The sequence below is a fragment of the Bufo bufo genome, chromosome 1, assembly GCF_905171765.1.
Source record: "Bufo bufo chromosome 1, aBufBuf1.1, whole genome shotgun sequence".
Taxonomy (NCBI): domain Eukaryota; kingdom Metazoa; phylum Chordata; class Amphibia; order Anura; family Bufonidae; genus Bufo; species Bufo bufo.
Window position 1 is genome coordinate 495,423,505 of NC_053389.1, and position 19,961 is coordinate 495,443,465.

General features: G+C 44.3%; 1 protein-coding gene across 1 annotated transcript in view; it reads left to right on the plus strand.

The window, feature by feature from the left end:
- The first annotated feature begins 9,791 nt into the window (after positions 1–9,791).
- LRIG3 (leucine rich repeats and immunoglobulin like domains 3) overlaps positions 9,792–19,961 on the plus strand; it is a 37,506-nt gene continuing 27,336 nt past the window's right edge. Inside the window, exon 1 of the mRNA XM_040410500.1 lies at positions 9,792–10,139. Within this exon, the coding sequence (XP_040266434.1) occupies positions 9,964–10,139 (176 nt within the window). The 5' untranslated portion in view covers positions 9,792–9,963. The remainder of the gene's footprint in view (positions 10,140–19,961) is intronic.

Genomic DNA, 19,961 nt, shown 5'->3' on the forward strand with positions numbered 1-19,961 from the left:
GCGATGCAAGACTCGGTCACTAATCAATTACCTCACTGTGACCTCCTGCGTCGGATCTCGCGAGATGACGAGGCGCGGGAAGGCACAGTGAGGCGTTCGTGACCACCTGCGCCGGGACGCCACAAGCTGTGATGGAGACAGGTAAGTATTTTTTTTTTTATATGTACCCTAACCTAATTGCAGAGGCACTGGGGGCATTATGGGGTGGGAGAGGAACAGAAAGAGGAGGAGTACTGAATGGCATAGTAATAAGAGTGGAGAGGCGGCCATTATATTAATAACAAAGAGAGGGACATTATATTAACAAAGAGGGGGACATTATATTAATAATAAAGAGAGGGCCATTATATTAATAATAAAGAGGGGGCCAATACATTATTATTAATATAATGGCCCCCTCTTTATTATTAATATAATGGCCCCCTCTTTATTATTAATATAATGGCCCCCTCTTTATTATTAATATAATGGCCCCTCTTTATTATTAATGTAATGGCCCCTCTTTATTATTAATGTAATGGCCCCCTCTTTATTATTAATGTAATGGCCCCCTCTTTATTATTAATGTCACGGCCCCTGTGGCAATGTGAACATTGAGGTGTTGTTTCCCCAGGTTCCAGTCCGGGACTTAGGGCATGCTCATGCCACACGTGTGCCGTCTCCCCTCTCTCTTCCTGTTCACCGCTGCTATGTATGGCATAACAGCTGTGATCAGGAAGAGAGAAGGGAGAGGGCATGTGCACACGCCGTCTCTTCACACAGCTGATCGGCGGGTGTGCCAGATGTTGGACCCCCGCCGATCTGATATTGATGATCTATCCTGAGGATTGGTCATCAATATTAAAAGCCCGGACAACCCCTTTAATGGGACTGGATGGCATTCCGATTTCATCTGTCAATGCTGGATTCCATAGGCTGCTCCCGGCTGGAACAGCCTGCTGAATCCGTAAACGCAAATGTGAAACAAGCCTTAGAATTGAATGCAAAAAGTTCAATCTTGGTTTCATCGGACCAGAGAATCTTATTTCTCACAATTAGATAGTCCTTTAGGTGCTTTTTTACAAACTCGTGTGTCTTTTACTGAGGAGAGGCTTCTTTCTGGCCACTCTGCCATAATGCCTAGATTGGTGGAGTGCTACTCTGATGGTTGACCTTTGGAAGTTTCTCCCCTCTACAGCATGATTATTGGGTACTTAGTTTGATGGGGCAGTAAGCTCTGGGAAGAGACTTAGTTGTTCCATACTTCTTCCATTTAAGAGGTTACTGTGCTTTTGGGAATGTTTAGTGCTGCAAAAATTATTTGTATCCTTCTCCAGATCTGTGCCTCCACACAATCCTGTCTCTGTGCTCTACAAACACTGTTTTACTCCTTATGGCTTAATTTTTGCTCTAATATGCATTCTCAGCTTTGAGACATTATATAGCCAGGGCTGTGCCTTTTCAAATCAAGACCAGTCCACTGAATTTATCACAGGTGGACTCCAATCAAGATTTTGGTGGACTCCAATCAACGTGGCCGTTGTTCTGATTTTCTGCGGACCCATTGACTTTCAATGGGTCCGTTGAAAACTCGGAAAATACACCGTTGTTCATCCGCGGCCTTGATCCGTGTTTCCTATCCTATTTTTTTGACGGATAACGGTTCACGGACCCATTCAAGTCAATTGGTCCGTGAAAAAACACGGATGCACACAAGATTGGCATCCGCGTCCGTGATCCGTGGCCGTAGGCTACTTTCACACAGACGGATTGCAGATCAGGTGCTGCCAGGCAGGAGGGGGCACCCCCCTCTCCCTCCCCAGTTTTAAATTCATTGGTGGCCAGTGGGCCCCCCCTCCCTCCCCTGTATTACTGTCCATTCATTGGTGGCCAGTGGGCCCCCCTCCCTCCCCTGTATTACTGTCCATTCATTGGTGGCCAGTGGGCCCCCCTCCCTCCCCTGTATTACTGTCCATTCATTGGTGGCCAGTGGGCCCCCCCTCCCTCCCCTGTATTACTGTACATTCATTGGTGGCCAGTGCGCCCCCCCCTCCCTCCCCCTCCTGATTTAAATCCCCCCCCCCATCATTGGTGGCAGCGGAGAGTTCCGATCGGAGTCCCAGTTTAATCGCTGGGGCTCCGATCGGTAACCATGGCAACCAGGACGCTACTGCAGTCCTGGTTGCCATGGTTACTTAGCAATTTTTAGAAGCATTATACTTACCTGCGATGTCTGTGACCGGCCGGGCGCTCCTCCTACTGGTAAGTGGTAGGTCTGTGCTATAAGCAATGCGCCGCACAGACCTTTCACTTACCAGTAGGAGGAGCACCCGGCCGGTCACAGACAGCGAAGGTAAGTATAATGCTTCTAAAATTTCTAAGTAACCATGGCAACCAGGACTGCAGTAGCGTCCTGGTTGCCATGGTTACCGATCGGAGTCCCAGCGATTAAACTGGGACTCCGATCGGAACTCTCTGCTGCCACCAATGATGGGGGGGAGGGGGGGAATTTTAATTAGGAGGGGGAGGGAGGGGGGGCCCACTGGCCACCAATGAATGGACAGTAATACAGGGGAGGGAGGGGGGGCCCACTGGCACCAATGAATGGACAGTAATACAGGGGAGGGAGGGGGGGCCCACTGGCCACCAATGAATGGACAGTAATACAGGGGAGGGAGGGGGGCCCACTGGCCACCAATGAATTTAAAACTGGGGAGGGAGGGGGGGTGCCCCCTCCTGCCTGGCAGCACCTGATCTCTTACAGGGGGCTTCTCTTACAGGGGGCTATGATACGCACAATTAACCCCTCAGGTCCGGCACCTGAGGGGTTAATTGTGCGGATCACAGCCCCTTGTAAGAGATCGGGTGCTGCCAGGCAGCAGGGGCAGTCATGTACACAGTTCGTAGGATATTCTAACTTGAAGCGTCCCCATCACTATGGGAACGCCTCTGTGTTAGAATATATTGTCGGATCTGAGTTTCACGATCGAACTCAAATCCGATGGTATATTCTAACATAGAGGCGTTCCCATGGTGATGGGGACGCTTCAAGTTAAAATATACCATTGGATTGGAGAAAACTCTGATCCGATGGTATAATAGGGACTCCTGACTTTACATTGAAAGTCAATGGGGGACGGATCCGTTTGCAATTGCACCATATTGTGTCAACGTCAAACGGATCCGTCCCCATTGACTTGCATTGTAAGTCAGGATGGATCCGTTTGGCTCCGCACGGCCAGGCGGACACCAAAATGACTTTTTTTTTCATGTCCGTGGATCCTCCAAAAATCACGGTTACGGATCACGGAACAACGGAAATCCGTTTTGCGGACCGCAAAAAAAAACGTCCGTGTGCATGAGGCCTAAATGTTTTCTTAATTTAATACTATATACAAGATGCAGCTTCTTTATGTAGGTCATTTGTAGTCCACGTGGTCCTATTTAATGTGGAATATGTAAATTAAGTTATTTTTGATCAGCAACACAGCTTTGCAATTGTGCATGTCCAGAGCCATTTGCAATGGTTGATGTTTATCTGATTATGGTTGCTTAAAGATAAGTAAATTTACTTAAATAGTAAAAAGGAAAAAAAATACTTTAATACTATTTGGCTGAAATCTTTAAAAGTTAAATATTTAAAGCCCAAGGCAACATCTCACAAAGTGTTCATATGGTTGTGTTTGTTGTAATCAGTGAACTGAAATTATGCATAATTTTCTCTCCATGGTTCTGAGTCTAAGATCACATAGAGTCAAGAATAATTACTGCCAAGATAGGGATGTCTACATGCACTTTGGGATACCCAACATGTAGTTATAGCACAAGAGAAAAAAAGATCTAAAATTGCTAGGAAATTACTTAACTACTCTTTGTTTGCCTTGGGGGCATACAGATTAACAATGACTAATAGCAGGAACTCCTATAAAAGAGTGCAGAGGCTGTTGTTAGAAAGGCAAATTATATATATATACATGTTCTCCAATACACAATTCACACACGTAACAGCATTGTAAAGTTATCACCTGTGTTTTGACACTGCCAGAGTAAAAATGCAGTGACAACAGCCCAGAGTTTTAAAAGTACTAAAATTAGGTACATCTCAATAAATTTGAATATCATTGAAAAGTTTATTTATTTCAGTAATTCAAATCAAAAAGGGAAATTCATATTTGATAAAGATTCATTACACACAGAGTGATCTATTTCATGCATTTATTTCTTTTAATGTTGATGATTATGGCTTACAGCTAATAAAGACCCAAAAGTCAGTATTAGGACTCATGCACACAAACATTTTTTGCGTTAAGTATACTGGCCGTTTTTTTAGTTCAGTATGCGTTACTTATACTGAACCATTAATTTCAATGGGTCAGCAAAAAAAACTGAAGTGTCTCCGTGTGCATTCCGTTTCTGTATTTCTGTTCAAAGATAGAACATGTCCCATTATTGCCCGCAAATCACGTTCCGTGGCTCCATTTAAGTCAATGGGTCCGCAAAAAAAAAAAAAAGAACACATAGTCTTTCATATCCGTTCCATTTTTGAGGAACCATCTATTGGAAATTTTATGCCCAGCCCAATTTTTTCTATGTAATTACTGTATACTGTATATGCCATACGGAAAAACGGAACGGAACCCGGAAACACTACTGAAACAAGAAATAGAAAAACGGATCCGTTAAAAACAGCCCGCAAAACACTGAAAAAGCCATACGGTCGTGTGCATGAGCCCTTAGAGATGAGCGAATTTCCGCTTATGAAGTTCGTTCACACTTCGTTTGTTGGTTAAAGGTAAATTGCGTTATGGATTCCGTTACCACGGACCATAATGCAATTCTATGATGGAATGCATAACGGAATGCCTTTAGAGGCATTCCGTTATTCATTCCGTCATAATAGAAGTCTATGGGCTGCAAAACGGATCCGTCCTGTTTGCTTTATGCAGGTGAGGACTTCGATTCGAATTTCAGGATAAATTCAATTCGCCACGAAGGCGAATTTCCTTGTGCTTTGTGGTAGCAAATTGATTTTACCAGAAATACTGTTAAAAAGCAAACTAAAAAAACATACCTACCTCATCCATTTGCCGCCGCCATCCTGATTGAAGATCGCGCACGAAATCCCGCATTATGTCATGATGGGCCGCGCAGGATTTTGTGCTATATCTTCAATCAAGATGGCGGTGGCCGGCCCGCCATGAGCAAATGGATGAGTTTAAAGGGGTTGTCCGGGATTGAGGACTTTGTTACATTAGTACAAGACAGACATAGATATAACATACATCCATGTCCTATCTTTTCCACATGTTTCTCAAGCCCTGTTTTCTTAAAGGAAATTCTTCGCCGGCAGTGAACTTTTCTTAGACTCGGTGATGTACTGGGTCCCTTGTAGGAGTGCTGAAGCCTCTTCTTCCGGCTGCTCAGGAAGCCCGGTGACGTCATCGGCACTGATGGGCGGGCTTTAGCGCTGCTCTGGCCAGTAAAACGGCTAGGGAAGCGCTAAAGCCTGCCCATCAGAGCCGGTGACGTCACCGAACACACTGCTCAGCGGAAGCCTCCGCGGGCATTGTGTTATTGTAAACAAAAGAGCCTTAGCCCTGCGCAATTTAGCGCAGGGCAAAGGAGAGCATCGGAGCATGAACTGCTCCGATGCTCAAGTCAGGGGGGCTGCCTGGGTGAAAATAGAGGTATGTCCAGGTTCAGCTCTGAACTCGGACAACCCCTTTAATTTGACACTGTTATCAGATGCCGCAATCAGCTATGAACGCGGCATCTGAAGAGTACAATGACAGAGCGCAGCACATTTGCCGCTCTCTGTCATTGTACTCACTAATTACAAAGAAATGCGCTTCGTGATTAAGTAATTCGGCGAAGCAGCAAAATTGAATTTTTTAATACTTCGCTCATCTCTAGCTATAAGCATAATCATCATTTAAATCAGGCATGCTCAACCTGCGGCCCTCCAGCTGTTGTAAAACTACAACTCCCACCATGCCCTTCTGTAGGCTGAAAGCTGTAGGCTGTCCGGGAATGCTAAGAGTTGTCGTTTTGCAACAGCTGGAGGGCCGCAGGTTGAACATGCCTGATTTAAAGAAACAAACACTTGAAATAGATCACAATGTATGTAATGAATATATAGAATATATGAGTTTCACTTTGTGAACTGAATCGCTGAAATAAATTAACTTTTTGCATCTCCAAGTAGAGTGAAGTCTTCACACAACAGCACTTTCACTGCCCATGGATAACCGCAATAGAACTGTACTGAAGGCTTTTCTCACCTGACAAGAAGGCAGCTTATCTATTCTCTCTTATCTCTAGTCACTTGCTCTTGCCAACACTTCAGATAAGACAAGTTCACACATTCCTCACAAACTTACAAATTACACTTCAGTTCATGATAGAAATATGCTCTGTTTTAGACCTCGAAAAATGCAAACCTCCTTCTCTGCGCGGGCAATGTATGACGACCTGGGATTTTATCTCACATGGTCATATATGCTGTTTCCCGCTCCACTTTCCCAACTATCAGCTATGATGGAGGTGAGTACATTTAGATAATTGCGTGATAAGATAAGGCTTCTTGGAGAGATGTCACAGAAGGTCCTACATACTACTGTAAGGCTGGGTTCAGACCTGAGCGTTTTACAGCGCGTTCCTACGCGCTGTGAAACGCTCAACAGGCAAGAACCAATGCTTCCCTATGGGCATGGTTCTCACCTGAGCGTTTTACAGCGTGTACGAACGTGCTGTAAAACGCCCTACGCCCCAAGAAGTACAGGAGCTTCTTTGGGGCGTATTGTCGTGCGTTCCCACCCATAGACTTCAGCGGGAACGCGCCTAAATGGGCGTTTGCTTGTTTCCGCCCATTAAAAACGCCTGTAAAAAGCGCATATCGAATACGCTCAGGTCTGAACCCAGCCTTACCCTCCTCACAACAGTTAGTCATTTTGTGGACATTAAGGCTCAGTTCACACCTGAGCGTTTTACAGCGAGTTCCTACGCGCTGTAAAACGCTCAACAAGGAGAAACCAATGCTTCCCTATGGGAATGGTTCTCACCTGGGCGTTTTACAGCGCGTACGATCGCGCTGTAAAACGCCCGACGCTCACACAAGTACAGGAGCGTTTTTTTGGGCGCTTGTCGCGCGTTCCCGTACATAGACTTTCGGGAACGCGCGACACTGTGTGCACACTTGTCTCTGTATGCGCGCTTGTAAACGTCCGTACAATCGCGCATACAGAGCGCTCCTTTCAGAACGCTCAGGTGTGAACTGAGCCTAAGAGACTTTTACTGGTGGGTGCTACAGGCATTGACCATAGGTAAGATGTACAGCAGTGATCCTAGCCGAATTTTACAAACAGGTCAGAAGATAATCCACAGGTAATTTGTGTAACCCCTGGCATCTGAGGTGGCTTTCCCCAGGAGTGCTGCGCTCCTGGGGCCCGAATGGCTTGCCCGCACGGGGATCGGGGGAGCTGTTAATTTGCTGTGGTAGCATAAGTCTATCTAAAGGATCCAAGGCTACCACAGCCATAGTTCCTATAGAGTCCTGACGGTGGCAGGACTCCATAGGAATGTATTGAATGACCTATAGGCCGCAATGATAATTCATACCATCTATGAGACAAGCGATCGCATGTCGAAGTCCCCTATATAAGTGTCAAAAAAGATTTTTTTTTTTTTAATACAAATATTTAAAAAAAAACATTAATAAAAAATAAAGATATTTTGCACTGATATTTCCCAAAATGCTCAAACTATCAAAGTATAAACGTATTTGTCCCCTACGGTGAACGCTGTAATGAAAATCAAAATGGCTGACTCATCATTTTTTTTATTGATGAAAAAGGGAACACACTTCAAAATGGTATCAGTGAAAACTACAGATCGCCCAGCCAAAAAATGTTTCCCCACATACCTTGGTAGACGTAAGTATAAAAAAACTTATGGGGGTCAGAATATGACAAAGAGAAGCAAAAATCTTTTTATTTTTTTTTATTATTAAAGGGGTTGTCCACCTTATATAAAAACTTGGGCAACCCATGTAAAATGCCTAAAATAACAAATGTATATACAGTATGATCTCCCATTTTCTCCTCTACGGCTGCTCTTTGTTTTTCTGGCTGCACACAGGTCACCAGCCAATCACGGCTAGGCCAGCGATAGGCTGCAGCTAGGATCCGTGTACGGATGACATCAGGAGAACCGGAGTGCAGCTCTCCCACCCTGACCCATAGCAAACATTGGTCTTAAAAAAACAAAAAAGAGGGGGGGGGGGTGATTTATCAAATAAATGTAGAGAAAAACTGGCTTAGTTGCCGATAGCAACCACTTTCATTTTTCAGAGCTCCTTTGGAAAATGAAAGGTAGAATCTGATTGGTTGCTATGGGCAACTAAGACAGTTCTACTTTACACCAGTTTGATAAATCTCTCCCAAAAACTATACATATTTCAGAAAGCTGCAAACGTTTTCATGGTAAAAAGGATATTTGTCATCCTTAAAGGCTACATGCACACGAACATTGTTTGTTTCCGTGTCTGTTCCGTTTTCTTTGCGGATAGGATGCGGACCCATTCATTTCAATGGGTCCGCTAAAAATGCGGACAGCACACCGTGTGCTGTCCGCATCAGTATGTCCGTTCTGTAGCCCCGCAAAAAAAATAGAACATGTCCGTTTTAGGCATTGCTACAATGGATCCGCAAAAAAATCGGATGGCATATGGATGTGATCCATCTTTTTTTTGCGGATACGCAATTTGCGGACCGCAAAACACATATGGTCTTGTGCATTTAGCCTAGGTACTTTCACACTAGTGTTTTTGTTTTCCGGCATAGAGTTCCGTCCCAGGGGCTCAATACCGAAAAAAACTGATCAGTTTTATCCTAATACATTCTGAATAGAGAGCAATTGGTTCAGGATGCATCAGTTCAGTCCCTCTTACGTTTTTTTTGGCCGGGGAAAATACCGCAGCATGCTGTCGTTTTCTTTCCGACCAAAAATACTGAACACTTGCTGGAATGCCGGATCCAGCAATAATTTACATTAAAGTGTATTTGTGCTGGATCAGGCCCAAAGTGTTCCGGCAAAATGGATCCGGTATCCCGATCTGCGCATGCGCAGACCTTTAAAAATGAGGGGAAAAAAATACTGGATCCGTTTTCCCGGATGACAACTGGAAAGATGGATCTGGTATTGCAATGCATTTGTGAGACGCATCCGCATCCGGATCCGTTTCATAAATGCATCAGTTTGCGTCAGGGTAACTAAGGGTGCTATCACACTTGCGGCAGAGGATTCCGGCAGGCAGTTCCGTCGCCGAAACTGCCTGCCGGATCCGTCAAAACGTATGCAAAGCGATGGCATTTGTCAGACTGATCAGGATCCTGATTCGTGTCATCCGGAAAAAACTGATCCGCCGTTTATTTTTTTAATGACATTTTTTATGTTCTGAGCATGCTGGATCATGCATTTCAATGGGAAAAAAAATGCAAGTGTTCCGGAATTTTGAACGGCGATAAAACCGTAGCATGCTGCGGCATTATCTCCGTCCTGAAAAGGCAAAAAGACTGAACTGAAGACATCCTGAACGGATTGCTCTCCATTCAGAATGCATGAGGTTAAAACGGATCAGTTCTTTTGCGGTACTGAGCCCCTGGGACGGAATAACGCCGGTGTAAAAGTCCCCTTATCAGCAGTGAGTGTAATCTTGAGAGGTGTGAGGCGGAGGACTGTAATCTCCCCTCCCCTCCCCCACACACTCTGCGGGCTTGTTGTCATCACGTGACGGGGGCTGCGCTGACCAATAGGAGCGGAGCCCCGCACCCTTCCTGGCCCGGCCGGGGGGACACTGAGGGGAAAGTTTCTTCGCACACAAGTTGTACTTTTCTTGTCTCCGCGCTGCCACACTGCGGGCACTGTACCCGGTATGCCAGTGTCCCGGCCTGGAGGAAGGAGTTACTGCTAGAGCCCGGATTAATAATGCTGCCGTCCACCATGTCGCTGCTGCTCCTGCTCTTACTGGAACGTGCGATTGGATTGGGGACCGAGCGGGGGTCCTGCCCGGCTCCCTGCCGCTGTTTCGGGGAGCTGCTGGATTGTAGCCGCGGGGATCTGCACTCGGTACCGGATAACCTCCCGGGATGGGCCGTGCAGCTGTGAGTATCCCAGATGGGAGAGCTTTGGAAGGGCTCTGACATCTGGTGCACGATGTCTATAGATGGCGCGATGCTGGGGGTGGTAGTCCATGTTTCTCCCTGGTGCTGTAATATTGTCTATCTGCTGGGATGTATTAGGCTTTGTGACTAGGATCAGCTCATACTGTGATCTGCTTGTGTCAGGTTGGCCTTGGGTTGGAGCAGGTCCAGGGCCACCCTTATGGAATTGCTTCAGATTTTAGGAAGATTTAGAAAATCTCTAATTATTCAGTCATGTAGCGGAGTGAGAGAATTTGCTCAGAGTACTCTGGAGGGACGGTTCTCAAAATCCGCCGTGTATCCCGTGCCAGAAACCGCCATGGTTTCTGCCTCAGGTTTTAATTTTGAATGATGCGCTCCTGCTCTTGGCTTAGCTCCACTTAGTGGCGTTAAATCATGATTGGGCTCCCGCCGCGACATTCCAAGGTGTCAGTATGAACTGTGGCGCGGCCTCCCAGTTTCAGCACAGATTTTGGCCTGGTTTACTAAGCACCGAATCTACGCTGTGACCCATGCCAAAAAGTAATTTGAGCCTACCCTCAACCAGCAGTTCACTTCCGCAGACAACTGGACTCAGTATACGGTGTGTACATTTCTTCAAAATATATCCCCAAGGCTATAAGCTGTGCACAGTGTAGGTGCCTTCCTGAGACGTGGTACACATGCCACAGGTTGAGACGCTAGGCCTTGTACAGTGCATGACACAGTTTAAGTCATCTCCAGCATGGTTGTTAGAGGCAGTCTGCTTCATGTTGTGAAAGGGGTTCTCCGGGAATTAAGGAAATAAAAATACGTAAATATTACTTTATTATAAATATATTTCCAAATACCTTTCATTAGTTATAATGGCTCGTTTTGTCTAAGGGTCCATTCACACGTCCGTAGAATGGGTCCGGATCTGTTCCGCATTCATTCGGCTCCCGAAAAAAATAGAACATGTCCTATTCTTGTCCGCAATTGCGGACAAGAAAAGGCAGTTCTATAGCGGTGCCGGCCGGGTGTATTGCGGATCCGCAATACACTATGCTTCTTAGGGTCCATTGACACGTACAATCATTAGGAGAAATAAAATGGCTTCTGTCCTACTAGTACACACAAAACCTGTCCTAATCACACAGCAGGACAAATTACTTCACAAAACTGAGGTAAAGAGCTACCTCATCCTCCTCTGACTACTTGTCAGGGATTATGATCCTGAATACAGATGAGAAGATCTTCAGCTGAATCTCTGTAGGAATGGAGTTCATGAGGAGACATGAAGTACACAGAGGACGGACAGGACAAACTGGTAATGGAGACTGCATACAAGTGCTGCTCATGAACTCCATTCCTACAGAGATTCAGCTGATGACCATATTAAACTGTATTCCAGATCATAATCCCTGACAAGCAGAGAGGAAGATGGGGCAGCTCTTTAGCTCAGTTTTGTGACGTAACTTGTCCTCCTGTGTGATTAGGACAGGTTTTGAGTGTACTAATAGGACGGTGGCCATTTTGTTTCCCCTAATTGCTCCCCAGACAAAACGAGCCATTCTATCTAACTAATGTAAGGTATTTGAGAATATATTTATAATAAAGTAATATTTAAGTATTTTCACTTTCTTAATTCCCGGAGAACCCCTTTTAGGTGTTGTCTAGTTTCCTCTTAAAATTGGACAACTCAGAGGATCGACCTGTGATAAAGAGTAGATGATAACTTACCTGACAGATCTGCAGCTTCAGTTCTGCTGTGGGGCTCTGTTTTCTGGTTGCAGCGGTGTCAACACGTGCCCGTTGCAGCAGGCACGTGTTGTCGACATGACTTTATCGCTGCAATGTGGAAAACGGAGCCCTGTCGGAAGAACCATATTGGGATCTGTCAGGTAAGGCTGCATTCTTATCTCTGAACTTTTCCGGCAGGCTGTTCCAGCGGAAATCTGACATTGCCAGATCCTACAGATCACCGCCAGATCCCTATTGACTATAATGGGATCCAGCGGTGATCCGGCAGCTTTCCAGTATAAATGCGGGGTCGGCATGTCGTAGTTTATTCTGGTTGCCTCTCAGCATCTTTGCTGTGCTGCCGCCGGAACTCCTGCCCGCCCCCATTATAGTCAAGGGGGGCGGAGTAGACCTGCGGCAGAACGGATCCGGCAGGCTGTTCAACCACCAGAACAGCCTGCCGGAGAAGGCTGCCGCTAGTGTGAAAGTAGCCTTAAACACAAGATGCAACATTTGTGCCAAAATGCAACAATATTGTAGACAAATTGAGTGCAGTCAATAGTGAATATGGGCTAATGCTGTCCATTTGTTGTAAAACATAGGAATGTGTCTGAGGCTTTATAAAAAAATGTCTTGGGCTAGGTTCCAAGTCAATGGCATCCGTTGGGTGTTGGTGTTGTCCAGCATAGGCCAGATCCAGCAATTTTGCTATTCTCTTCCTATGCTGGAACAGAGTAAGGAATTGTGGCGCATATGTGAACTTAACAGCTTTACGTCCGCCCATAGGATATAAACGTCCTATGGGTGGACGTCTATTTCTGAACGGACGTTCCAGAACGTCTTTTCAGAAAGTGCAGCTGCACGCTAATCGTGCAGCTGCTGATCGGGTTGCCCGCTGTCAGTGACAGCAGGGCAACCCTAAGACAAGGCAGGGACAGTGCCCAGGTGTCCCTGCCTTCTAGATCGCTGCAGACACAGCGCTCACCGAGCGCTGTGTCTGCAGAGAAGGAAGCGCTATGCGCTTCCTGTTCCGGCCCGGCGGTCATGTGACCGCCGTGACCGGAGTGTGCAGGGGCTGTGTGAGGTCTCTCAGAGACCTCGATCAGCCCTGCTCTGAGGCTGTACAGCGCTGGATTGCTGCTGTACAGCCTCTCTAGGGGTGCATTTGTCCTGTAACTGGGGCTACTATGTCAGCCCTAGTTACAGGAGAAATCAACAGTGAAAAAAAAAAGAAAAAGTGAAGCAAATGTCCCCCAGAGGTCTTGTATGACCTTATGGGGGACGAAAAGTGTAAAATAAAAAAAATAAAAAAAAAATAAAAAGTTTCACATGTAAAAAAAAAAAAGTCCCCAAGTAAGGAATGAAAAAAAAAAAATTTAAAATAGGAAAAAATAAAAAAAAGTATACATATTAGGTATTGCCGCGTCCGTAAAAACCAGCTCTATAAAAATATCACATGACCTAACCCCTCGGGTGAACACCGTAAAAAAAAAAAAAGTGTCAAAACAAGCAATTTTTGTCACCTTGCATCACAAAAGGTGCAACACCAAGTGATCAAAAACGCGTATGTCCCACAAAATAGTACCAATAAAACCGTCACCTCATCCCGCAAAAAATGAGCCCCTACATAAGAAAATCTCTCAAAAAAATAAAAAAAACTATAGCTCTCAGAACACGGACACATTAAAACATAATTTTTTTGTTTCAAAAATGAGAAAAAGTATACATATTAGGTATCGCCACGTCCGTAACGATCTGCTCTATAAAAATGTCACTTGACTGAACCCCTCAGGTGAACGCTGTAAAAATAAATAAATAGAAACTGTGCTAAAACAACCAATTTTTTGGTCACCTTGCCCCATAAAGTGTTATAATGAATGATCAAAAAATTATATGTACCCAAAAATAGTACTAATAAAACTGGCACCTTATCCCCTAGTTTCCAAAATGGGGTCACTTCTTGGGAGTTTCTACTGTAAGGGTGCATCAGGGGGCTTCAAATGGGACATGGCATCTAAAAACCATGTGGAGTTCCTTTTCTTCTGCGCCCTGCCGTGTGCCCATACAGCAGTTTATGACCACATGTGGGGTGTTTCTGTAAACCGCAGAATCTGGGTAATAAATATTGAGTTTTGTTTGGCTGTTAACCATCGATGTGTTAAAGAAAAAAATTGATTAAAATGGAAAATCTGCCAAAAAAGTGAAATTTAAAAATTTGATCTCCATTTTCCTTTAATTCTTGTGGAACGCCTAAAGGGTTAACAAAGTTTGTAAAATCGGTTTTGAATACCTTGAGGGGTGTAGTTTCTACAATGGGGTCATTTATGGGGGTATCCACTATGTAGGCCCCACAAAGTGACTTCAGACCTGGACTGGTCCTTATAAAGTGGGTTTTGGCAATTTTCTTATAAATTTGAAGAATTGCTTCTAAACTTCTAAGCCTTCTAACGTCCTAAAAAAATAAAATGACATTTCCAAAATGATGCCAACATAAAGTAGACATATGGGGAATGTTAAAAAATAAATATTTTATGAGGTATCACTTTCTGTTTTAAAAGCAGAGAAATTGAAATTTAGAAAATTGCGAATTTTTTAAATTTTTGGGTAAATTTGGGATTTTTTCATAAATAAAGGTGAAATATTTTGACTCAAATTTATGATTATCATGAAGTACAATGTGTCACGAGAAAACAATCTCTGAATGACTTGGAAAAATAAAGGCGTTCCAAAGTTATTACCACATAAAGTGAGATATGTCAGTTTTGCAAAATTTGGCCTGGTCAGGAAGGGGGCAAATGGCCCAGATGGGAAGTGGTTAAAGGGGTTGGCTCCTCTCATACATTGGGGAAATATCGCTAGGATATGCCACCAATGTCTGCTAGATGGGGGGTCCCAGAGATGGAACCCGCACCTATCTCTGGAACGGAGTCCACAAAGTGAAGGAGAGCCGCCCTCCATTCATTTATATGGGAATGCCAAAAATGGCAGAGCGCTGGCTCGGCTATTTGAGTCAGCCCCTTAGAAGTGAATGGAGCGGTGGCTGCACGGTGCACTTCCCATTCAGTTCTATGGGACTTCAAAAAGTAGCCAAGTGCGATGCTTGGCTATTTTCGGTGCTCCCATAGAAATGAATGGAGTCCGCTCTCCTTCTAGTTGCAGACTCCGTTGTAGAGATAGGTGCAGGTCACACCTCGGGGTGCACCTATCAGACATTGGTATATCCTAGCGATATGCCACCAATATATAGGATGGGCTAACCCCTTTTAGGCTCGGTCTACACGACGACATGTGTCGCGTGACACTGCACTGCAACATTTGTCGCATGACAATTTTATAATGATAGTCTATGGTGTCGCACTGCGACATACTGCAACGCAACAGTCGCAAAAAAATAATTCAAATGGATTTTTTGCGACCGTTGCAGCATGTCGCAGTGCGACACCATAGACTATCATTATAAAAATTGTCGCACTACAAATGTCGTCGTGAAGACCTAGCCTTAGGGTGACCATACACAGTAGCTTGGCATGTTAGGCCAACAATACACGGTGTATGGGGGCTTTTGGTCTTTTTTAAACGAGCAAGTGTTCCATACGGGTGCGATGTGTGAAGCAAATGCATAGTATCCGGACTGAATCCTGACCCATCCATCTTAATGGGTCTGTGTACATGAGCGTTGTTTTTCACACGCGTATTTCTGCATTCAGGAAAAATCGCAGCATGGCCTATATTTAGCGCTTTTTCACGCAGCTCTGGTTCCATAGAAGTGAATGGGGCTGGCATGAAAAACGCATTGTAAATCCGGATGCAGTCCAGGTGCAATGCGTTTTTCACTGATGGCTGCTAGCAGATGTAGTTTGTAATTCTTCATTTTTTTTTTTTTTTTTTTTACACGCTTAAAAAAAACACATCAAAAACTGATTGCACCCGTGCGGGGAAAAACAAACCCTGAATGCAGTCGCATTGTGTGCTCTTGTGTGCAAAGCCATCCTTTTTTTTTTTTTTTTTTTTTTCTGATGCAATCTATATCGCTCAAGTTAGGCTCAGTTCACACCTGAGCGTTTTACAGCGCGTTCCTACGCGCTGTAAAACGCTCAACAAGGAGAAACCAATGCTTCCCTATGGGAATGGTTCTCACCTGGGCGTTTTACAGCGCGTACGATCGCGCTGTAAAACGCCCGACGCTCACACAAGTACAGGAGCGTTTTTTTGGGCGCTTGTCGCGCGTTCCCGTACATAGACTTTCAGGAACGTGCGACACTGTGTGTACACTTGTCTCTGTATGCGCGCTTGTAAACGCCCGTACAATCGCGCATACAGAGCGCTCCTTTCAGAACGCTCAGGTGTGAACTGAGCCTTAGGCTACTTTCACACTGGCGTTTTGGCTTTCCGTTTATGAGATCCGTTCAGGGCTCTCACAAGCGGTCCAAAATGGATCAGTTTTGCCCTAATGCATTCTGAATGGAAAAGGATCCGCTCAGAATGCATCAGTTTGCCTCCGTTCAGTCACCATTCTGCTTTGGAGACGGACACCAAAACGCTGCTTGAAGCGTTTTGGTGTCCCTCTGACGAAACTGAGCCAAACGGATACGTTCTGACACACAATGTAAGTCAGTGGGGACGTATCAGTTTTCTATGACAGTCTGGCACAATAAAAAACGGATCTGTCCTCCATTGACTTTCAGTGGTGTTCAAGACAGATCCGTCTTGGCTATGTTGCAGATAATACAAACGGATCCGTTCTGAACGGATGCAGACGGTCGTATTATCTGAACGGATCCGTCTGTGCAGACCCATGATGGATCTGCACCAAACGCGAGTGTGAAAGTAGCCTTAACCTTAGCTGCAGGTCTTCAGAGCCTGGTATAGGACTCTTATACCAGTATAACAAATTCTGTGGTAGGTGAGACGTCTGCTCCACTCACTAAACTTCTGCTGAGGCTTCTTTGCAAATAGGCTGAATTTGTTAGAGGAAAGAAAAAAAAAACCCTTTGCTTTAGCCTAGTCGTATAGTAATTTGTCAAGGAAATTCTTACCACACCTTAATAATGTAACCCAATCCGCCCCGGCTGGGAGCGTTCACATCTCCAGCTGTGGTGTTGTGTTCATGTAATGAAGTTACACATTCATGAAGCAGATGTTTGATACTTTTATTTTTGTTATATTTTTTTATTTTATTTTTGTTTGTTAAATATTTTTTTTTAACTGTTGAAAGCTGGTGCAAACCCCGTCAGGTTGTGACTTCCACACAGAAGTGGTTCCTTTTCATGTCGGTGACAGGAGTTTGGAATTCTTTATGAGGGTTTTTATTGTTCAGAAACAAATGAAGGTTTCAGCATTTATTAGCAGGACGCGTTTTTAGTGGTTTTCTGCCTTAATTGCTTTATGCCATTCTGGTGGAATAAAAATACTTGATTGTAAGGCATGCTGTTACTATGGCGGGCCATGGGATCAGACAGAAGAAGGAAATATTTTTCTTTCTCCAAATAACATATTTTCCCAAAAATATACAGAACCGGGTCCGCGAATATCAAGAGGAGAAGGGGAACATGATCTGATGGAGGCATCTTCTAGCTGGTCACCTCTAGACCTGTGATGGCTAACCTCCGGCACTCTAACTACAACTCCCAAGTTGCACACCTAGAAATGAATGGAGCATGCTGGGAGTCGTAGTTTCCCCACGGCTGCAGTGCCGGAGGTTAGCCATCACTGCTACTACTGTGAAGTCTAGGAGTGGACATTGGATACCTGATGGTAACATAGTAACATAGTAACATAGTACACTTATATAATGCTGACATATTCCGCATCGCTTTTCAGACATTATCGTCACTTGCTGTCGATGTGCCATCTGCACAAAAATGTGGATCAGGCATGGATGCAAAATACGGGTGTGCTTGAGGCCAGGTTTACACTTTGCTGAAACTTGTTAAATCAATGTTTGACATGTAAAAATTGCTGTGTGTAAATGAAATCCAGTCTACAATCGTATGATTGCATGCTACATCACATAGTGTTGCCAGTAGAAAGGGAGGGTGATGTCCCTGTGTCAGAGTATTTTATTTTATTTTTTTAAGACCATAATCTAACATGTGGAATGTGTAAAATCTGTTAAATTTTACGAGTCGTTTCTAATTGTAAAATATAGATAAGAATTGAAATTGCATGTGGCTAATTGTGCTCAATTACATCCTCTGGAGGCCACGCTGTTTTCCTCTGAAAATTGACAACATATGGGAGAGAGCATTCCATTTCAATTGTACGATGAAGAGCTCTTGATTGCGGTGCAGTCCAAAGGGCAAATATCCCTTGTGCTGAGCAGTGTTGTTTTTTTTTGGGTAGAAAATAAAGGTTTTAGTACACTATGCATTCCCCTTTTTAATAAACCGAATACAGAGCTGAAGTCACCAGTTATGGCAATATTGTATTAAGCAGTTCATTACAATCAGGAGAAACTATACATAATGTCTGCCTGCGAGTGCTTACAGTCTAGAGAACTGCTTATAGAGCCCAGAAATGTTTGTTTCTTTAAGTGGATTTGTATGGGGGGGGGGGGGGGGGGGGGATGGTCATATTGTGTCACCGAGGCATTCTCCTCTAGAGCACCATATGGAACTGTAGGCATGGCTTTGACCTGTATGTGCTTGAGGCTTTGTATGTCATGGAATCTGTCTTCATGCCATTTCCTAATCTAAAAAGGCCAAAAGCAGCCATGATTTGCAGTTAAAAGGGTGAGGTCAGGAGTTTCATGGTCGTAAGGTGGCAGCATTTTATATATATTTTTTTTAAATTTAGTCCTTTCTAACTATTAAACCTCTCCCTCCCTGGCTGGGTGGTCAAGAACATGGCAGGAAAGGCATATGAGAAGAGCCCAAAGTGTAGCCTGGTTTCCTGCCAATAAAGTTTGGTGGCAGCCTGCCTGTAGACTGTGGACACAGCAGCCAGAAAGCCTGAAGTTACTACTTTCACCGTCTTTCCTTGGTTACACTTAGTTTTCTTCTGTGATCTACCTTCCACTTGGATTATTTCTTACATCTCCTTCTAGAATGCCTCTGTATAGATGACAAGTTTTTTGGGTATTTTCTACAATGGTGTTGTCAGACAGTCTTCTTCAGACTAGGCTGGTCCATCGGTGTATGGGGCCTGTATGACTCCTTTTAGTATGGAACCGTGAGGCCTCTTTCATACAAGTGTTACGGATTCTCTCAGAATCTTTTCAGGAAAAAACTGATGGCTTTGTACACAAGTTCAGTCAGTTTTGTCTGCCATGGCATTCAGTTTTTGATGTATTTTTCAAAAATGAAGAATGACAATCTACATCTCCTAGCAACCGTCAGTGAAAATGCTTCCCGCGTGAAAAACGCAGAATCTAGAACATACTGGGAATTTTTTTGTTTCTTTCTTGATGACATTTTGCTAGTTATCCAACTTTCTCAACTAGACAGGCTTGTACAATAAATCTCCCCCAATAAATACTAGTGACTCTTGCTTCAGTCATGGAGGAAAGATGTTGAGCCCATTTGCATGACTGAAGCTATTAGGTATGATTAAACTACCTCGGGAGAGGCGTTAGAACTGCTTTGTACATGTGCCAAAAAAAGAAGGTTCTTAATATGTACAAAGTACAACTTCTGATGGATGTCTGTTGTGTTTAAGTCTACCCCCGTTTTTTGTTTGTGTGTCCACTTATGTCTGGCAGGGAAAGTGCCTTCGGCCTATCATTTTCTCTCAGGAAATTGCATCTAATCACTCCCACATGTCTGTAAATAGAGAATGGGTCCAGGTAATGAGAAATGCCTCTAAAATGGAAAAATGGGACTGCGCCGTTCTCGCACATAAACACCATACAATATGACTTTACTGATACTAATGGATGGAAACTAAGCATTTGTGCCCGATTGTAAAAGAAACTAGTGCAATCGTCCCTGCCCTCCAGTTATATTCTAGCTCTTATTTACTGTTGTATGTGGGTAAAGTGAAAGCTGGAACCTGATTGGTTACCATGGCCACCGGCGACTAAAAACTGGAATCTAATTGGCCATTGCTTTTGCCGGTACAAGTTTCAATACTTTTTTTTTTTTT